This window comes from Ursus arctos, unplaced genomic scaffold (assembly GCF_023065955.2).
Source record: "Ursus arctos isolate Adak ecotype North America unplaced genomic scaffold, UrsArc2.0 scaffold_7, whole genome shotgun sequence".
In the NCBI taxonomy this organism is placed as follows: Eukaryota; Metazoa; Chordata; class Mammalia; order Carnivora; family Ursidae; genus Ursus; species Ursus arctos.
The window spans coordinates 56,600,596-56,621,352 of record NW_026623089.1 but is presented as its reverse complement, the minus strand read 5'-3'; the positions used below and the strand labels follow the sequence as shown (position 1 = coordinate 56,621,352).

Below are 20,757 nucleotides of genomic sequence, written 5' to 3'. Positions count from 1 at the left end.
TCCCTGTGCCTGGAAGTCATACATAGCCTTGCCAGGCAGTATGACCTACATCTAGTGACTGACAGAGCCCCCCCCCCCCCCCCCAAAAAAAGCCTGGCTTTTCTGCCTGACAAGGTACACTAGAGGGCTCTCCTACTTCTAGAGCTCTCTGCTGACTGGTCTAGGCTTTGTGGATCTGTCTTACAGGTAGACTTCTTCCGGCTCAATCCTACTCCCTCCCTCTTCCCTTCACACGTATTAATTCCTAATAACACTTTGTAACCCCAGCACTGTTCAGTGTGTGCTTTTGGACGACCTAGCCTACAAGATCAGCTATGACTCCTCCCTTTCTCTCACATCCCACATCCGTTCTGTCAAATTCGGTTGGCTTCACTTAAAAAATTAAGCCTTAATATTCACTAATGCCACCCTGGTGTGAGGTGGAATGAGGTGATGCACATAAAATATAAGGATGGGGGCGCCTGGGTGGCACAGCAGTTAAGCATCTGCCTTCGGCTCAGGGCGTGGTCCCGACGTTATGGGATGGAGCCCCACATCAGGCTCCTCCGCTATGAGCCTGCTTCTTCCTCTCCCACTCCCCCTGCTTGTGTTCCCTCTCTCGCTGGCTGTCTCTATCTCTGTCAAATAAATAAATAAAATCTTTAAAAAAAATAAAATAATAAAATAAATAAAATAAAATAAAATAAAATAAAATAAAATATAAGGATGGAACCTATATTACTATAATAGCTTTCTGCCTGGTTTTTCAGCTTCTCCTTTTGTTCCCCTTCAGTCTATACTCTACAGGCAGCCAATATAGTCCTTTTAAGACTCAAGTGTCATACCTCTGCTTAAAACCTTACAATGGATCCCATTTAACTTGAAGGAAAAGCCAGAGCCCCTAAAAGCCCACAGAGTCCTCCATAACTGGCCCCACTGGTTCTCCTCAGTTCAGCTCTGACTCATTCTCTTACTCTCCCCACTAAGGCACCCTGCCTTCTGTGCTGTTCCTTAAACAATGGGACATGCTTTCAAACCTTCATTCTAGATCTCCACCTGCCCAATTATCTAATCTCCTTCAAGCCTCCAAGTCATCTTACTTTCTCAATGTAACATTCTATACAATTTACTTATCTACAATGTTCATTGTTTTTGTCTTTTGCCTATATTCCTCTGTTAGAACATAAGCTTCATGGGGGCAGTGCTCAATTTTATCCCAAGCACAAAGAACAGAGAAAATGATAAGAATTTGTGGAATGGATAAATCCTACACTTCATATATTGAACGATGTAAACTAAAATCATCATTTCAATCTAATCAACAATCCCACTTTAAATTCATCGACTTCCTTGGAAGAAAAGTAAAGGAACCAGAAGTCTACTGATAGAATATTTTCCTGCTAACCAATTCATTGGAAGACACAAGGCAATGATGGAGACTGATTAAGTAACAGAATTTTTATTTACTCATAGTCTAAACTCCGATCTGAAAACCCATGTCTGTTTATTTTCATATTGAGACACAGCAAATCACACTTTACCTTTCTCTCCACTTACCTCAAGCTCATCAAGGGCACTTCCCAGTGTTGCTGCCTTAGATTCTGGTGGGGCAAGCATATTCTGGATCCCTTGTGAAGCATTTGAAATTACATTGAGAGCATTGTGAATTTCTTCACAAACTGTGTCCTTGCTGGCTTTGAGGGAAGCAACATCAGAATGTTCCAAACAAGCTGAGCAAATTGAATGCAAGAGGGGGGAGTTCTCCTTCAGTGAGGCCCGGGCCCCTGCGATTTCATCCCTTTGATTTGGAGATTTTAAGTCCTAAAGAAACACATAAGAGGAGAGCTTCTTTACAATGGGTTATAAAAGAAAGATTTACACAAAAAAGCTCCACTTTTCTGTCAATATAAATGAAAAGATAATAGAAGCTAAGAAGTCCGGTATAAGATAAAATCAAGGGCATCAATTATTTCTACACTCCAGATTCTGTTAATAAGTTCTACAATAGGAGGGGCGCCTGGGTAGCTCAGTCGATAAGCGTCTGCCTTCGGCTCAGGGCCTGATCCGGGCATTCTGGGATCGAGCTCCGCATCTGGCTTCTCCACTGGGAGCCTGCTTCTTCCTCGCCCACTCCCCCTGCCTGTGTTCCCTCTCTCACTGGCTGTCTCTCTGTTAAATAAATAGATAAAATGTTTAAAAAAAAAAAAAAAGTTCTACAATAGGAAAGCTGAGCCAATTAGCAAATAAAGGTCACAATGGTGCAGATGTGTAATAACTAAGTAGATCTTACATTTGTCAGTCATATCTTGCTTATAAGTCAGAAAAATACTCTGACATTCACATTATTAAGTGCATTATAAGAGAGCCTGAATTATAAGGATTTGATTACCTATTTCATAGATGCTTATGATTGCATTTAACCTTTTCATTAAAACTAAACCGATTCAGTTAAGAATATTAAATTGAACCTCCTACCATTCAGCTATTTTCCACTCTTTTTCAGAAATACTTAATAATAATTTAATTCTGAATCTTTCTTTGACATTTATTCAAAAAATAGTTATCGAGCACTCAGCATATGCTAGCCCTGTGCTAGACGCCAAGTGTACAGATGTGAACAATCCTACAACGATCCTGTTCTCCTGAAGCTTATGTTCTTGTTTGAGGGGGTGGGGGATTATCAACAAACAATAAACTAGGTAAACAAATACACAGGACAATTTCAGGCAATGATAAATGCTGTGAAGAAAACACAAAAGTGAAATGCCACAGAGACAGCTTTAGTTTGTATGGTCAGAAAAGATATTTCTGAATATGACATTTGCAGTAAATATAAATGAAAAGCATTCCAAACAGTGGGAAGACAGGGAAAAGAAAGTCTGATATAAGTGATAGCTGATCAAAACGAGCTCAAAATACCGTGGAAAGACCTGGCAAACACTACATTAGCCAAGTGATAAAGGTTAACATCATCAGTGATGTCACATGGGTATCATGTAGCCCTTGACACACTGTGACAAAAACAGCACTTCACCTCTCTGCTATTCTCTCAAAAGTCCACAACCCCAATCTAATCATGAGAAAAACAAGGAAAACCATATTGGGGAACATCCTATATGATACCTGGACAATATTCCTCAAGACTGTTAAGGTCATGTAAAAGAAGGAGACTGATAAACTGTCACAGACCAAAGGAGATAGGGGAGACATGACAACAAAATACAATGTGGTACCCTGGACTGGATCCTGGAACAGAAAGAAGGCATTCATAGAAAGATTGGTGAAGTCCAAATAAAACCTGTAGTTTAGTTAATAGTAATACATCAATGTTTGTTTGTTCATAAGTGGCAAATGCAAGATTTTAACAACAGAGGAAACCAGAAGAAAGGTAGATAAGAATTCCCCATACTACCTTTACAACTTTTCTGGAAATCTAAAATTATTAATATAAACTAAAATTTCATCTTAAAGAAAACTAATTCAAGAGAGCTTAACAATAGCTTATGTATTCCACATATAATATCTTATATAATCTTTATAAAACCTCATGAAAGATATTAAACACCCCTCCATGTTAAAGGTAAGAAAACTGAGTTTTAGACAGACTAAGGTCCTGAGCCAAGTTACAGAGCTAGAAGGTGGCATTTCTTGTATTGTAACCCAAGTCAGTGTGACTGCTAAGCCATGATGTTAACAACTATGCTACAGTCTTTCCTATACAGGAAGGATTTCCTTTATTTGCTACTATACAGGGATGAGGACTTGTACTTATATAATGACATAGTTTAAAAAGTGCTTCTAGATAGTATCTTATTGATCATCACAATACCCTTTGAGGCAGTAAGGCTCATGTTATTAGCATTATTAGCCCCATTTTAACTAAATAGGTATTTAGTGTAAGGAGATTAAGAAGCTGGCAAAATAACTGAGATCTAAACCTAAGTCTTCTGATTGCAAATCCCATGCATTTTTCATAACACTCTGCTACCTCAGGATAATGTTGCTTGAGGTTAATAAATGGCTGTGCTACTGTATTTTTAGCTCCTTCCTTTCTGAAAATAAAGGCTGTCTGTGACTTCATGCAGGCTTTAGGGGAGATTAACTTCTTTACAAGATGTAGGGAGGACAGTTAGAAGTAGCTCTCAACTCACTGTTTGTACTCACTAATTACCCAAGACAAGATACTCTGTAGTTTGCTTGGCTTGCTATGATTTCCCCCTTATATTTCTGGTCTAGGTTCTAGTTCCAGCTCTGTCATTAGCACTCTGATCAGGGTAAGTCTTCAACTCTTTCAGTGAATGCTTTTCCATCTGTAAAAATGGGGTAATGATACTTCTGCCAATGCTCTCATGAGATGGAGTAAGTAGCACATCAGAAAAGGAATGTACTTGAAAAATACTAGAGAACTATGGAAAGAGTACACAATTATTCTTCCTAAAATATTCCTAAAATTGTCTTCCTAAAATTTATCAAACTTGGTGTACTGTTTTTGTCCTGTGATACTCTTGGTGATTTTCATATTTCCCACCATTTTAGAGCACTACCTACATTTATCTCAGTGTGATTTGGAGGAAATATAATTGAATGTTTAGATAGGCTTCACACTCCTCAGAGGCATAATGATAAAAAGTATAAATATTCAGAAGGAGCTGAAGAAAATTCTCTGCATAATAGAGTATAATCAAAACTAATTACATAATACCCTCTGAAGTGACCTATGCATTACAGTGCTCTATTTAGAATGGCAAGGTCAATGTTTAGGTAGTTTCTGAAAGGTGAATGTTTGTGAATATACATTACTACAAAGATAAGGTTTAAAATATTAGCTCTTTTACTCTGATGATGGCTGCGTATATCTCACTGTTAATTGTGGTAACTTTAATGCTGTAGGAACTTTGGAATTAAAAAAAAAAAAATTCTAGGGGCACCCACATGGCTCAGTCGGTTAAGCGTCTGCTTTCAGCTCAGGTCATGATCCCAGAGTGCTAGGATGGAGACCCATTTTGGACTCTCTGCTCAGCGAGGAGTCTGCTTCTCCCTCTCCCTCTGCCCCTACCCCTGCCTTCACTCGTGCTCTCTCGCTCGCTCGCTCACTCTAATAAATAAATAAATAAAATCTTTTTAAAAAATTATAATATATTTTGGATTTTGAACCTATGCTTTGTTATCTCTGCCCAAAGCAATTAAATCCTTAATGTGCACTGATAGCCTGAATAACAAGCTGATAAATCTGTGAAAAAGGATGGATTCAGTGAACATAACAAAAATAACATAATATGGCAGCAGGTGGGGGAAAGAAAGGCATGTTACAGAATTTAAGTAAAGGAAATTGAGAAGGCAAGACCATTTCTCCTGAAGGACATCCCAAAGGATAAATTTAATGTAAGAAATAGGCACCCGGATAAAAGGGGAACTAATGAATGCCATCCTTCTAAACAAAAAGTTGTGGTGGTGACTGTGGTTATTTTGTTTTAACTGATGATATCATGGGTTCAAAGGTTCCAAGGCTGTTGATTTATCGTAAAATTTTAAATCAGGTCAAAACAGGAATTAAATGATAGGGTCAATTAGGGATTTCTCTGGACAGAGAAGTCTAAAGAATTCAGCTCCTTGGGAATTGATACTTTTTTAATATCTTTTTTTAAATGCTCCAGAAGAAAAAGCTCACATGAGATTTCCAAGTTTAGGAGACATTAAATGCTTCCAGCTGATGCAGAAACACACAGATGGGATTAAAAAAGACCTTACAAGTCTGTGCAAGTGGGTAGAGAAGCAACATATGAGTTTTAACCCTGGCAAGAGAACAAAATATATTTAGGGATTTTAAAGATCACAAAGTATAAAAATGGAGGGCTCTAAGCTATCAGTTAATTAATTCAACCATTCATTCAATAAATACTTTTGAGACCTTCTATAGATCAGGCAATGCACTAATGTTAAGAACACAGAGATAAAAGGGAACCTGGGTGGCTCAGTCGTGAAGTGTCTGACTCTTGGTTTCAGCCCAGGTCGTGACCTCAGGGTCGTGAGATGGAGTACCTTTGTCAGCTCCACTCTTAGCCAGGAGCCTGCTTGAGATTCTCTCTCTGACCCTCCCCGTTTGTGCATGCTCACTGTCTCTCTAAAATAAATAAATAAATCTTAAAAAAAAAAAAAGAATGCAAAGATAAAGAACTTACAGATCAGAAAGGGAGACAAATTTATATGGGAGCTAAAATAGAGTTATTCATAGCATAGAGGAAAGTCACTCGGCTTGAGGGGATCAAAGAAAATTTATCAGAGGCAACTTTAAAACAGTGAGTAGAAGTTATCAATGTGTAGAACAGAACAACAAGTAAAGAAAACAGCATGTGCAAAGGCCTGAGGCATGAGACAGTAAAGAGCATGCAGGCCACTGTAGGTGGCATGACAAGTACAGGAAATCTGAGCAGGAATGGTGATGAATCCAGGTAGAAAGGTAAGTGGGAGATTCCTCACATGCCATGCTAAAGAACTGCAAGAGCAGCAAGCTCGGATGTGTATTTTCAAAGATTACTCTAACTGTGAACTTTTAGTTGATTAGAGAGAATGGAATTGCAGTCAGGAGACTAGGCAATAATTCAGGCAAGAGACAATGAGTGCCTGAACACTGAACACTATTGCTAGGTGGTAGTAGGATGGATCCAAGAAAATCCAGAAAGTAAAAATGGTAAGACTTTGTAATATTAAATGGGGGAGGGGAGAGGAGGTATTTAGAAGTGTCCCTAAAACTTTTTCAGCAATTGTGTACATAGTGTGATGCATTCACCAAGATGGGGAATACAGAATGATAATGTGTTTGGAAAATAAAGGTGAAATACATTTTGTTATCTGCTAGATGCCAGCACAATATCCAAATGAAAATATACTATACATGGACCTAGAATTCAGAGAGTCTAGGCTAGAAATAGAGATCTATGAATCACCAGCTCATAATTGGGAGGCAAAGCCATGGATATGAAGGCTACAGGGTCTTCACCCAGAATGAATGTTACAATACAGAGAACCTGGGAGTAATCATAAATTGTTTCTTGAGGAGGTAAACCTGATAATTGTATGTGTTAGTCCAAAAGGCCAAATATATATTGTAAATCACTAAGAAAGATATCAGAAAATACTGAACTCTCAAAAAAAAAAAAAAAACAAAAAAAAACAAAAAAAAAAAAAAACAAGCAAAAAACACATACACACATGAAGCCTAAAACCTGAATTACTATTGATAACTACAGTCACCATACTTGAAGAAAAAATAATTTAAGTAGTTTTTTTAAAGCAATTTGAAAAGGCAGGATCACTTCATATCAAGGTGTTAAAAATATGGGATCTGTTCACCTTGCAAAAAGAAAATTTGTATTGGAGGACACATGATTTAAAAAAAATCTAGAAATCATGAATGAATTTGACAAGTTGTTAATGGACTTCTTTACAAAATCTAGAAACAATAGATGGAGGAAGTAGCTTTTTAGATTTCAGTGAAATAAATTAAAAATATATCTGCTCATTGTACTGTCTCCCTCACTTCATTATAATTCCCTTGAAGGCAAGCATTATAGCTTACTTATTTTGTATCTCACAATCTATTAGAATATGGTACATGTTATGAGCATAACACATTTTTTAAGAAACAAATGGACAAATGAATAAGAAATAAGTAATAGGAAGTTAAATTCAGAAGGGGTAAGAAACTGTGTGTTTAATCACTCCAAGAAATAAATTTTGTGGAAAATATACATAATCCAGAGAGTTTAAATAAATTTATGCATCACAATGTCACAGGAAACTAATGAATAAAATTAAACTGTACCTACCTTAACATTAAATTTTAGTGAAGCCATTGGTACAACTACTTTGGAAAACTGTACCAACTAAAGCTGAACATATATATACCTCATGACCCAGCTATTCCAGTCCTAGGAGAGGATATACACATATAGAAATATGTTCATATGTTCTTTAAAAGACATATGCCAAAGCGTTCCTAGAAGCATTCTTCAAAATAGCCCCCACAGGAAACAACCCAAAGTAATGAGAATGAACAAAATACAGCTACATGCAACAATATGAAATATGGGGAAAAAAAGATACAACAAAAGAGTGCATATTGTTTGATGCCACCGTCTACATAAAATTCAAACTCAGGCTAAACTAATCTATGCTCTTAGAAGTCAGAATAGTAGTTACTGTTGAAAATTAGAGATTGGAAATGGCATAGGGATCCTTCTGGATTCTGGTAATTTTCTTTTTGTTCTGAGTATTGGTTATATGGGTGTGTTTAGCTTGGAAAAAATTCACTAAACTCTGCTCACGAGGTATGCATATTTCTGAATGTATCTTATACTTCAATTAAAACATTTATATAAAATCAAGCAAAACAAAAAAATTAGTAAAGCAAAGCAAACATTCAATTTGTGACTTCTCTTGGCAAAGGACTCTGATATAAATAAGCTATGGACTTGCCCTGGTATAGCATTTTCCATGATATTAAGGGAAGGATGAGCAAATTGGATATGTAGTCCATTTGCAAACATCTTCTACCCACTTTGAGGGCTTTTATTTAAAAAGAAAAGAAAAAAACTAAGTGTCTGAAAAATAAAAATAAGAAAAGAAAGGTCCCAAAGCCTGGCCATTGGAAAGGGAAAGCTAAAGGATTTTCACAGCAATTGATTCCTTGCACCCTTGAACCCTCATTTCAGAGGATCAGAGAGAATTTACTAAGCTACATCCCTGCCCAAGTGGAAGCTCAGCAGGTATTCTGCTCAACAAAGCAGAACTACATGCAAATTATTGAGTTTCTCTTCCAGGTGTTTAAATGAAGTTTCTGGAACTGACAAAACCACTCTGGTAGGGGAGGGAAGGCTTATGAAGAACATTTTTGTTTTCTTAAGACTAAGAAGATGTGCAGCAGAAAAGCCCATGGATACTTTGCTATTTGGATTCCATTCTTAGTTGGCTTCTATCCCTAGTCTTCCCTCTGCCAAGATGCTGCCTGCTAACTGCTTCACTGGTCACTAGGCAGCTTCGTGCTCTATCAGAAAACAAAATAGTGCAAACACCTGCTAATTTAAATGTTTTTCTCCAACATAAATTAGGAAGTGGAATACTTAGCCTTAACTGAACTGAGGATATAAGATGGTAAAATAAGAGTAGAATACAGAGATAATAAGAGTTTTAAGAAAAAAATAAAGATTGAAAAGTGCAAGATTTTACAATCAAAACATTATTAAGCAACAGAAAGAGGACTTTACTGCTTTTCTATTCTTATGTCTCATTTTCCACCTTATATTAATAGGACAAATACAATACGGGAGAAAATAAAAGAATTCTTCAAATTAAAATAGAAAAATGAGAAACCATATAATAATAGCATTAAGATATCCCCCAAGTTATGAATTCTGGGCCATTAATGCTTACTTTGGGTAGATGAAATACACAAAAGTGAATATTAATAACTCCTAGATACCTTCTAGGAAAACATTATTACTTAATTCTAATGCAGGCCACCATGTCAGTCAAGAAAATGTATATATAAAGTTCAGAAATGCACTATGTTAATTTTCTATCTATCTGAAACAAATGCACTATATATTACATCTATTATTTGCCTCGTTTATAACTAAAAAATAAATTGTATCGAAAGTCATCTACCATATGATTAAAGTAAAAGGAGTAAACAGAAAAGCAGAAAAATAATGAGCTAAACAAAATCCAGTTGTATTTCACATTTCCCTTCCATTCGTGCATATATTTCATCACTTAATCTAACAAGATTCAAATATCTATGTCAGAAAACTTTTCCCCTAAAATACAGATTTATTAGCATCCATGAGAGTTAAGTTAGATTTTAACACCTAGTCAAAGATCAAAAATATCATTTTCCTTACAATTTCTTCTTATTTAAGTTTCTGTGACTCACTTGTGGGAGACAGACCACCATTTTTCAAACATAGCATAACTTAGTACAAATGGAATTCAAACCCAGGGATGTTGATCCAAATTCCTAATAATGACTTACATTCATGTAGTGGTTTATCGTGTTTAATAAGTTTCTAGTCATCTTCTCATAAAGAATTCCATGAGGAAAAAAGTGTTATTATCACTAAATGTTAAAAACAGGAAAAGGACATTTGTCCAAAGGCACACAAGATTAATAAAAAGTGGTAGTGATGATTGTTTTTAAGAAAGCCAACATTTACTAAACAGCTATAATGCTTCCTACATGCAAACACACTCTAGTCATTTTTCATTTAATGGCCCAGCTATGAATAGGATTCAAGACTGGCTTCTGTCTTAACACTCTTATTATTATTTAAATTCAATTTACTTAACATATACTTATTATTAATTTCAGGGATAGAATTTGATTCATCAGTTGCATATAACACTCAAGTGCCCTCCTTAATACCCATCACCCAGTTACCCCATTCCCCACCCACCTCCAGCAACCCTCAGTTTGTTTCCTCAAGTTAGACGTCTCTTATGGTTTGCCTCCCTCTCTGTTTTCATCTTATTTTTCCTTCTAACCAACACTATTTTTATTTGCTGTCAGTAGTTTCATCATCTGCTCCCAATGTCTGTCAAAGGACTTTCCTACAGCCCTACAGCTCTGCGGTGGCCCAACAGAGAGTACATATTTCAGGCATATCTTCCTGATGAATAATTATCATATGTAATACACCTCAGATTAGAAACACATTCCTTAATTCAGTTTCAGTACAAGACTGATTTAAAAAAAGAACCCTCAGGGCCAAAAACATAACAATAGAAATTAAAGTGTGATCCATATGGTCATTTAGATTGTTCAAAAATATAAGTCAGATATAATGGAGAAAGAGTAAAACTATCATCTTAACTATTTCAACCTACCTTTGATAAAGGAAACATTCTAAATATAGCATCTTAGTAATGATAGCTTAATGGTTGCTTTTCCCATGGGGGGGAACTGTTTGGCTTTTAGTTAATTCAACAAGCTTGAAAACACCTGCTTTAAGGTGTAACTTTAAAGCTAAGGCTAAAGATAAGGCTATAAACTCAGATGTTTATTCTAAGCAGGAAGCATGAATAGGCCAAATGTCAATCCACAGAGAGTGGTGAGGCACTCACACACCATAGAATACTTGCCCCGTTTAAAAACATTCAAATCCAAATTGGCCAAACAAAAAGAAGTCCTGACCTCTGCTCTAAAGTACCGGCACAGATGTTCGCGTCATCCTATGAGTGCACTCTCCATGTTTTATATTCATACCATATGTGTATCTGACCTTGGAAGAGACTGGAAAGAGATAATGCATGTCCCTGGGCCTGAGGAGCCGACAATAAGCGAAGGAGAGTGAGGCAGATGCTGAGCCACTCCAGGGCAGGAAGTCTGTCTCATTATAATAGAAATAGCCTCAACTTTGGGGTTAGAATCCCAACAGAAAAATACTCCAATAGTAGGAAGTTTTGAGTAGAATAATTCACCTTACTTCAGCTACAAAAATGGGAATAATAATTCCTACCTTAGAGGGTGAAATGAGGTTAAATTATTTAATGTCAAACATTTTTCCAGCATCTTCGTACTGACTTCTCTCTATATAGCAAACTATTAGCCATATCCCCTCCTTAAAATGTTTCTCCCTTATCTTCTTAGATGACAGTGAATACTAAGTTTAAGTTGACATTATTTGATAGTATTTACCTTTCTTCTGCGCTTCAGATACATAACTCAGGTTAAGTCCCAAAATAAACATATGGGAAATTGAACCCATTGCCTTTCTTACACTCCCCTCACCCCCAACTAATGTTTCTCCTCCAACATTCTTGACTCACTAGCCTCAATATCCAGCTAACAAGAAATCTGAGGAATATCCTTGACACTTCCATTACTTCATCCCCACCATTAGATAAGGTCTATTATTCTATTCATTAAATATTTCTCCAGTATGTACCCTTCATTAAATATTCCTCCTCACTAGTAGGACTAATCTAGAGGAGGAATGATTAGGGATAACTAAGGAAGTGATGGTGAATGCAAAGAGGAAAGAGAAATCAGAGACAAAACTTTTTGACCAATACAATCTTTTCTCTGTAGTATCATCAGAGGAGTCCCTCCAAAATTCAAATATGATCATGAATCCCCAATTTAAAATTTTCAAGTGACTGTTAATCCACACTAAATAAAACTCTTATTTTTTATTATAGACAAGGATGATCTGACTTCAGCTTCACTCTCTAGCCTCACTTTTTACCACTTATCTCGCAGGCACCCTTTTCTCTAGCCACACCGACTCATATAAGGTTCTATAAGTGCCTTGAGCTATGTTCCAGTCTCCCCTCACATCTCTTGGGAAATGTCTACTCATCCCTCAAGATATCTTGGATTCTCATGTTCTGTCACCCAGACATGTACTCATGTGTTCCAGTAGTGCTTACATAGCACTAATCTAGCATATATTAAACAATAAGCATTTGCTATAGTTATTCATTGACACATCTGTTTCTCACAAAATTATGAGTTCCTATTGGGGTCAAAACTATGCCTTACCTCTTTCACCCCCTAGGCCTCATATGGCAGCTGGCACAGAGTGACCAATGAATTAAGGACACCTCTCACCACTTTATTTTTTTTTAAGATTTATATTTATTTATTTATTTGAGAGAGAGAATGTGTATAAGCAGGGGGAGGAGCAGAGGGACAGGGAAAGAGAGAATCCTTAAGCAGACTCCCCACTGAGTGCAAAGCCCAATGTAGAGTTCCATTCCAGGACCCTGAGATCATGCCCTGAGCCGAAATCAACAGTTGGCCACCTAACCGACTAACACACCCCTATCTCTCACCACTTTAAAGACACCAGAAAACACTGAAGATTACTGCCATAGAAATTTACTTTTCCATGAGATATAAATTCTAATTTTGGAAAAGGAAATCATAACTACAAAAAGCTAAGATAACTCATCCTAGAATGAAATATTCTTTAATTGTGTTTCCAATTAGGCTAACTAGATCTGTCTATGAACTATTCTTCAGTATACTGGCCTAGCCCTTATTTAAAAAGCCAATGATACCAGTTTTTAACCACTTACATGCAAGTGTGTTGTTCAGTGCTTATTCCTGGAAAATATCTGATTTCTAACTATATTCTCTGGCAGGAAGCAAAACATTAAGCAGAATGAAGGTAAAGATGTCCTATATTTGACATGTTTTTCAAAAAGTTAAATTAATGTTCCTACATTAACCAATAATCAGATCCATCTGACCGAAGAAACAGAAATAACTTAGGTTAATGATCTTGTTAAGTTTTGAGTACTCTGAGATATCACATATTTATACAGTAGAATTGAACAAAGAGCTATGAGAAAATACAAATACAAAGTAAAAATAAGTACCCACTCAAGTCCTCTGCTCTCTGGAAATTGTTAAATAATAATATGTTAAATAAAATGGGTTAAAACTAGTGGAATAGATTGGAATTACTGCAGGAATTTTAAGGAAAAGCATAGGTTGTAAGAAATGTTTCACAGGCAGATGAGCATCTTGAAAATGCACCAGAGAGAGGCACCTGGGTGGCTCAGTCAGTTAAGCATCTGCCTCAGCTCAGGTCATGATCCCAATGTCCTGGGATCGAGCCCCACATTGGGCTCTCTGCTCTGCGGGGAGCCTGCTTCACCGTCTCCCTCTGCCTGCTGCTCCCCCTGCTTGTGCTCTCTCTCTCTCTCTCTGTCAAATAAATGAACAAAATCTTTAAAAAAGAAAAAAAAAGAAAGAAAATGCACCAGGTAAAAGAGAACCAAAAAATATGACACTAAAGGCACTTGCCATCTCAAACATAACATTAAAATCTGAGCTCCTGATAGTTAGAGCCTCTCAACCCACTACTCCCGTCTTCGCCAGTTCAGTAAATGGCAGTTCTTCCAGTTGTCCAGGCCAAAAACCTTGTCATCATCCCCTACTTCTCTTTCATCTCACATCCAGTTTGTCAGTAAATCCTATCACTTTTACCAGAATTTGACTTATCACCTCTAGAAAGCCATCATGTCATTGTTTTGTTCAAACCATCCAACATATCTCTCTGACCTCATCCCTACAACTCTCCTTGCTCACTCTGATCCAGCCACATGGACCTCCTTGGCATTTCCCTAAAAAGCCAGTCATGTCCCTACCTTGGGCCATCTGTTGCTGGCACCCTTCTAGATCCATGTCTGGCTCATTCTCTCACTTCCTTTTAGTCTTTACTCAAAAATCAACTTTTGAATGAGATCTCCTCTTGTCACCCTATCTAAAAGTTTCAACAATTCCACTCTTGATATGTCATATCCTCTTCCCCTGCTTTATCTTCTTCTTACTATGTATCACTAGTATACTTTATACCATAGTTATTTATGTTTACTTTCTGTTTACTCCTATAGAATATAAGCCCCATTAAGTGACATGAAAGATACTTGATACATATTTATTTAATTAATGAACATCAACCCAAATTAAAAACTTGAAATTAACAGTTTGAACATCTTACTGATTACACATATAAAAAGTTATCCTATCACACAGGCGATAAAATACTAGGAATCTGTCTAGTTTCCTGAAAAAATAGATAAAGGGCACGGATAGATAGCATAAAACTTCCTGCTTCCTTTTATCTCTCATTCCAGAAACAGATTTTAGAACAGGGTCATCTATATATCTTCTGATTTACTAGTGAGTTTTACTTGGGTCATATTTCATGCTTACCAGAATGCATATAGAAAGCTCCTGAACTCAAAACATAATGGCTGTAGTTGAAAGGTCAACTGCATGTGCCTTCCTAACAGAAGGTAACTTGTATTTAAAATCCAGATCCCTAGTTAACAAAGATTTTGCCTTATTCAAGGCATATGCCGAGCATGGATCATCTACATGCAGAGAATTCGGTGTTTAGCTTTTCCCAATTTAAATACTCATGTCTCTAGGAATGGCTACAATCCATCCTAGTACATAAAATAAATTAGTATTCTTGCACTCTAGAGAAAAGTATGTGTTTAGCACCAAATGGAATCAGCAGATGACTAAATACTCCTAAATACTCTTTTTTTTTTTTCCTTGCTTCTGTCATAAATACAACAGATGCAAGATGCTGGAATGTGGACAATCCCCAGAAGGTTGGTGTTTTCCTCTAATGCACAAATAAACCATTCAAAAATGCATTCCATATAGCATACCAGAGTCAGCAAGAACCTCTTGGTTTCTTTATTGCCTGCAAGATGATTTTATGACTGAATATATCACAAAGACTTCCACAGTCCAAAAGAAGCATAAGGCTACCTTTGATGTTAAACATCACTAAATATCTTATACATTTATAGCAATGGTCATTCATGTCCAAGATAAACAACTGCCACATAAATGATTTACAGTTACTATAGTTCACACTAAATCCTGAGCAGTACCCAAATTCATGGCACTTTTAAAGGCATGAAACAAGGATGGCTAAAAGATAAGTTAATAAAAGTAGGACTCTTCCTCTATTAAGTATAAAAAAAAATTATCCTACTAGGAAGACCTAGTTCACTTCAGTATCACCTGTTTTAAAACCATAACACACAAGGAAAATGACAGTGCATCACCCTTGGTCTAATTGTCCAGCTATGTTCCTCAAGGTTCCCCCAATGTGGGTTGAAATTATATTCCCATTTTTTTACTGTTGAATTTATAAGGAATATCCACTCAGAAACTTTCAATTTCAGTCAAAAAAGACAAAAACATTCTTCAACCTGATAAAGTGAATCTATGAAAACTCCACAGCCAAATGCTTTCTCTCTATGATCAGGAATAAGACAAAAATGTCCTCTTTCATTTCTATCCAATATTGTACTAGAAATTCTAGTCAATAATTTAAGAAAGACAAATAAATAAAAGGCATCCAGATTGGAAAGTAAGATGTAAAACTATCTCTATTTGAAGATAAAATGATCTGGTATACTGAAAATCCTAAGGAATTCACACAAACACACACACACAAGCTATTAGAGCTAATCAACAAAATCAGCAAGGTTGCAGGATGCACTATAAATGTACAAAATGATTTGTATATCTATACACTTGCAATGAGTGATTTGAATACAAAATTAAGGAAACAATTCTATTTATAGAATTGAAAATAAAATAGTAATTAATTTAACAAAATAAGTACAAGTCTTCTACACTGAAAACTACAAAACATCATTAAAATAAATTAGAGAAGACTTACAAAAATGGAAAGACTTTCCATGTCATATATTGGAAGACTTAATATTCTTATGAGGGCAATATTCCTCCAAATTGAACTATATATTCAGTGCAATTCCTATCAAAATGCCAGCCATGTTTTTTGTAGAGATTGATAAGATGAACCTATTCATATGAATATTCAGGGGGCCCAGAAAACCAACCCAAATAAAAATAAAAAATAAAATAAACAAAGTTGAAAGATTCACTCTTTGCAATTTCAAAACTTACTAAAAAGCTACAAGAAAGTATGAATCTGGCATAAGGAATAGATCAGGAATAGAACTGAGACTCCAAAAATAAACCCATACATTTACAGTTAATTCATCTTCAACAAGGGTGTCAAGACAACTCAATGGAGAAAGAATAATCTTTTCAACAAATAGTACTGGGACAACTGGATATTAAATGCAAAAGAAGGAACTTGGACCTCTACCTCATACCATACACAAAAATTAACTCCTAATATAAGAGCTAAAACTATAAAACTCTTAAACCATAGAAGTAAATCCTCATGACCTTGAATTAGACAGTGATTTCTTAGATTTGACCAGAAAAAAAGCACAGACAATAAGAGGAAAAATATATAAGATGGACGTGATAAAAACCACTAAAAACTTGTTTGCATCAAAGAATACCATATCAAGACATTAAGGAGGGCATGTGATATAATGAGTACTGGGTATTATACAAGACTGATGAATCACTGAACTCTACCTCTGAAACTAATAATACACTATATGTTAATTAATTGAATTTAAATAAAAATTTTTAAAAAAGAAAATCATAAAGAAGAGAAATGAAAAAGGATACCATCAAGGAAGTAAAAGCACAACATACAGGATGGTAGAAAAACTTTGCGAATCATATATGTGATCAGGGTTTTGCATCTAGAATATATAAAGAACTATTAAAAAGTCAACAGTAAAAAGTCAATCGAATTAAAAAGTAGGCAAAGGAGGGGGTGCCTGGGTGGCTCAGTCGGTTAAGTGTCCGACTCTTGGTTTCAGCTCGGGAAGTGATCTGGCCATAGTCATGGCAGTGAGCCCTGCCTATGGCTCTGAGCTCAGCATGGTGTCTGCTTCAAATCCTCTCTCCTTCTCCCTCCCACTCACTCTCTCTCTCTCTCTCTCAAATAAGCAAATAAAATCTTTTTTTAAAAAGTGGGCAAAGGGGGCGCCTGGGTGGCACAGCGGTTAAGCGTCTGCCTTCAGCTCAGGGCGTGATCCCAGCATTCTGGGATCGAGTCCCACATCAGGCTCCTCCGCTATGAGCCTGCTTCTTCCTCTCCCACTCCCCCTGCTTGTGTTCCCTCTCTCGCTGGCTGTCTCTATCTCTGTCAAATAAATAAAATAAAATCTTTAAAAAAAAAAAAAAAAAAAAAAAAAAAAAAAAAAAGTGGGCAAAGGATCTGATTAGACATTTTTCTAAAGAAGATAAGCTGATGGCCAACAAGTACATGAAAAATGTTCAACATCATTAGCCATTAGGGAAATGCAAATAAAACCACAATGAAATAATACTCTCCCCACTAGGATGTTTATGATCAAAAAACAGACAATAGCAAGTGTTGATAAGGATGTGGAGAAAGCAGAACTTTCACACATTTTTAATAGGATTGTAAAATGGTGCATCCACTTTGGGAAACAGCCAGGCAGTTGCTCAAAGTATCAGTCAGAGTTACCATATGACCCAGCAATCTCTCTCCTCAGCACTCAAAAAATATATATATGTTCATATATGAGGCACCTGGGTGGCTCAGTCAGTTAAGCATCCAACTCTTGATTTTGGATCAGGTCATGACCTCAGGATTGTGAGACTGAGCCCCACGTTCAGTTCTGCACAGAGGGTGAAGCCTGCTTAAGATTCTCTCTCTCTCCCTCTCTCTCTCTCCCTCTCCCTCTCTCCCTCTGCCTTTCCCCACACTCTCTCTAAATTATATATATATATACACACACACGCACACACACACACACACACATAAATATTTATACATGAATGTTCATAGCAGCATTATTCATGATAGCCAAAGAGTAGAAACAACCCCAATGTCCACCAATTAATGAATGGACAAATAAAATGGAGTATAGCTACTCAAATGAAATATTGTTTGGCAATGAAACATGCTGATACATGCTACAACATGGATGAATCTTGAATAGTTTATGCTAAATCAAAGAAGCCAGTCACAAAAGAGTACCTTGTATGATTTCATATATATAAAATGTCCAGAAAAGGCAAATCTATAGAGACAGAAAGTACATCCATGTTTGCCTAAGATAGAGTGGTAAGGGGAGCAACTGCTAATGGGTGCATAGTGTTCTTTACGGGAATGATGAAAATGTGCTAAAATTAGACTTATTGATCACCGCACAACTCTGTATACTTTAAATGGGTAAATGTTAAGGTATGTGAATTTTATTTAATACAGTGGTTAAAAATAAAGACAAAGATATAAACATCAATATATCATCAGAGAGAGGAGTAAAGGGGCAACTTGTCATAGTCAGTAGGTCTCAGACTTGAAATATGCTAATGCTTTGGAAACTCCAGACCAATGTGGAAAAAGAGGAAACCAAAATCAAGGGAGACAGGGTTTGGAAAACTGCTGGCTTAAAGCATCTAAATAGTCCAGGTCATATTTGTCAACAAAAAAATTATCTCAGTATAAGTTATAAATAGAGTGTCTTCTAGAACATACAATCAGATGGCCAGGTCCCAACAGTAAGGAATTCCAGATCTGGATTCTAGAAATAAAAGGGGAGTGGACCAGCAATGTTCATTTAAACATAAATGGAGTGATGTTCAGTGTCAGAAAATCCATTTCCACAAAATTCTCACCAATGGCCTGGATTTGATTTCGGCACAGAATCAATCCCCAAGGAGAAAGGATGGTAGTTATCATGTAGGAAATTAGAAGCTCATCTACCATCTAGGATTTGAAGGAGGTAGTGTTTCCACACCAGATAAAGAGAAAGACACAAACACACACACACACACACACACACACACACACACACACACACACACACACAAATGTGGAGAGGAAGTGGGGCTACCGGGGGGTAATCCATACTCAATAGTCTGAAGAACAGAATTGGGAGAAGGGATGAGAATGACAATTAATATGCTTCCTCCCTCTTTCTCTTTCACTCTCACTCTTACGCCGCTTCTTTTGTGGTTAAGTAAAGTCCTGGGAAAGGCAAACATCTACCATGGAGGCCATCAAGAAACTCAGATCTTGGGAGTAGGGAATGCAGAGTCATAGGAGGTAACAGAGAATGCTAGTACCATAGGAGTTCATTGCTGTTCCTTGCAGTGTTTTCTCTAACAGAGCAATACCAAAGGAAATCACAAATGGAAAACAATGATGGATGATGATGAATGATGATGATGATGATGGAGATGGAGACGAACCTTGACTGGCAGAACAAAGTATGAAAGAATCCTGGTTCTATGCCTGCTAACATAAGAAGGCTAGAAATGATGCAATATGAAGGCTACTCAAACATCCATAGTTCATTCCTGATCAGCCAGTCAGATTCAGGATCTGGCACACAAGCAATGAATCATGGGAAACCCATATTGAGTATCTGCTGTATAGATGGCAGTGTTCCAGGTACATTCTCTTCCTTCTATGCTTTATGCATACAGAAAGGATTTCTTTATTTAAGTTATAATTCAGTTTTCTTTCTTACCAATTTATTTTCATTTATATTCTTAAACTTCACAAGCTTCTGTGTTGTCCTTTTCAGGATTTACCACCTTGCTACCTTTGGTATAGAGACTACTGACAGAAAAAAAAAAGAAAGAAAAGAAGAGAAGAGAGAGAGAAGAAAAGAAAAAGGAAAGGAAATACAAAGTTGAGTTCACAAAGAAAATGCCCAAAGTGGGCCTCAAGATTCAATTTAGATTTGTTCAAAATACAAAATGACATAAATTAGTGAGAGGTATTAACAAGTTGTAGTATCTAAGAAAAGCCACTTAGATGAAGAAGGAACAAGGGGGAGAAATGAGGAAAAACTAACATGTATTAAGCATCTATTATATAGATGGCAGTGTTCCAGGTGCTTTCCCTTCCCTGTAAAGTAAGAATCCATATCACCATTCTTATAGATAATAAGAACAGAAACACAGAAAGGTTATAACTCATCCAAGATCATAGGACTGCTACTATGGTTGGCACTGAAACTTAGATCTTTCTGATCTAAATCCATGCTCTGAGCACAAAGCAATGCTACATCTAACACATCTCTCAAACTCACTTTTCTTATATATCAAATGAGATGTCTAAATTTTGAAGTGTCACTCTAAAATAACAAATTTTTGTGTGACTATTCCTATGGTAGAAAATTACAATAATTTCTGAAACTATTATAACTCAAAAATTCTCTCTCACTAGCCAAATAATATTGAGACAAAATTACAATCTAAAATCCCAACTGTACTATGTGTCTTCCATGTATTCTATAAGCATGTAGGCTAACTCACTCTATTATATAATGATGACTACATGTCAGGACAATTATACTCACCCTATATGT

At 36.5% G+C, this 20,757-nt stretch overlaps 1 protein-coding gene across 9 annotated transcripts in view; it reads right to left on the bottom strand.

Moving 5' to 3' along the window:
* CTNNA3 (catenin alpha 3) overlaps nucleotides 1-20,757 on the bottom strand; it is a 1,640,794-nt gene that overhangs the window by 1,198,807 nt on the left and 421,230 nt on the right. For all 9 annotated transcript variants that reach the window (XM_026504310.4, XM_048218672.2, XM_048218678.1 and 6 more), the window contains one exon: nucleotides 1,537-1,800. In XM_026504310.4, coding sequence (XP_026360095.1) covers nucleotides 1,537-1,800 — 264 coding nt within the window. The remainder of the gene's footprint in view (nucleotides 1-1,536; nucleotides 1,801-20,757) is intronic.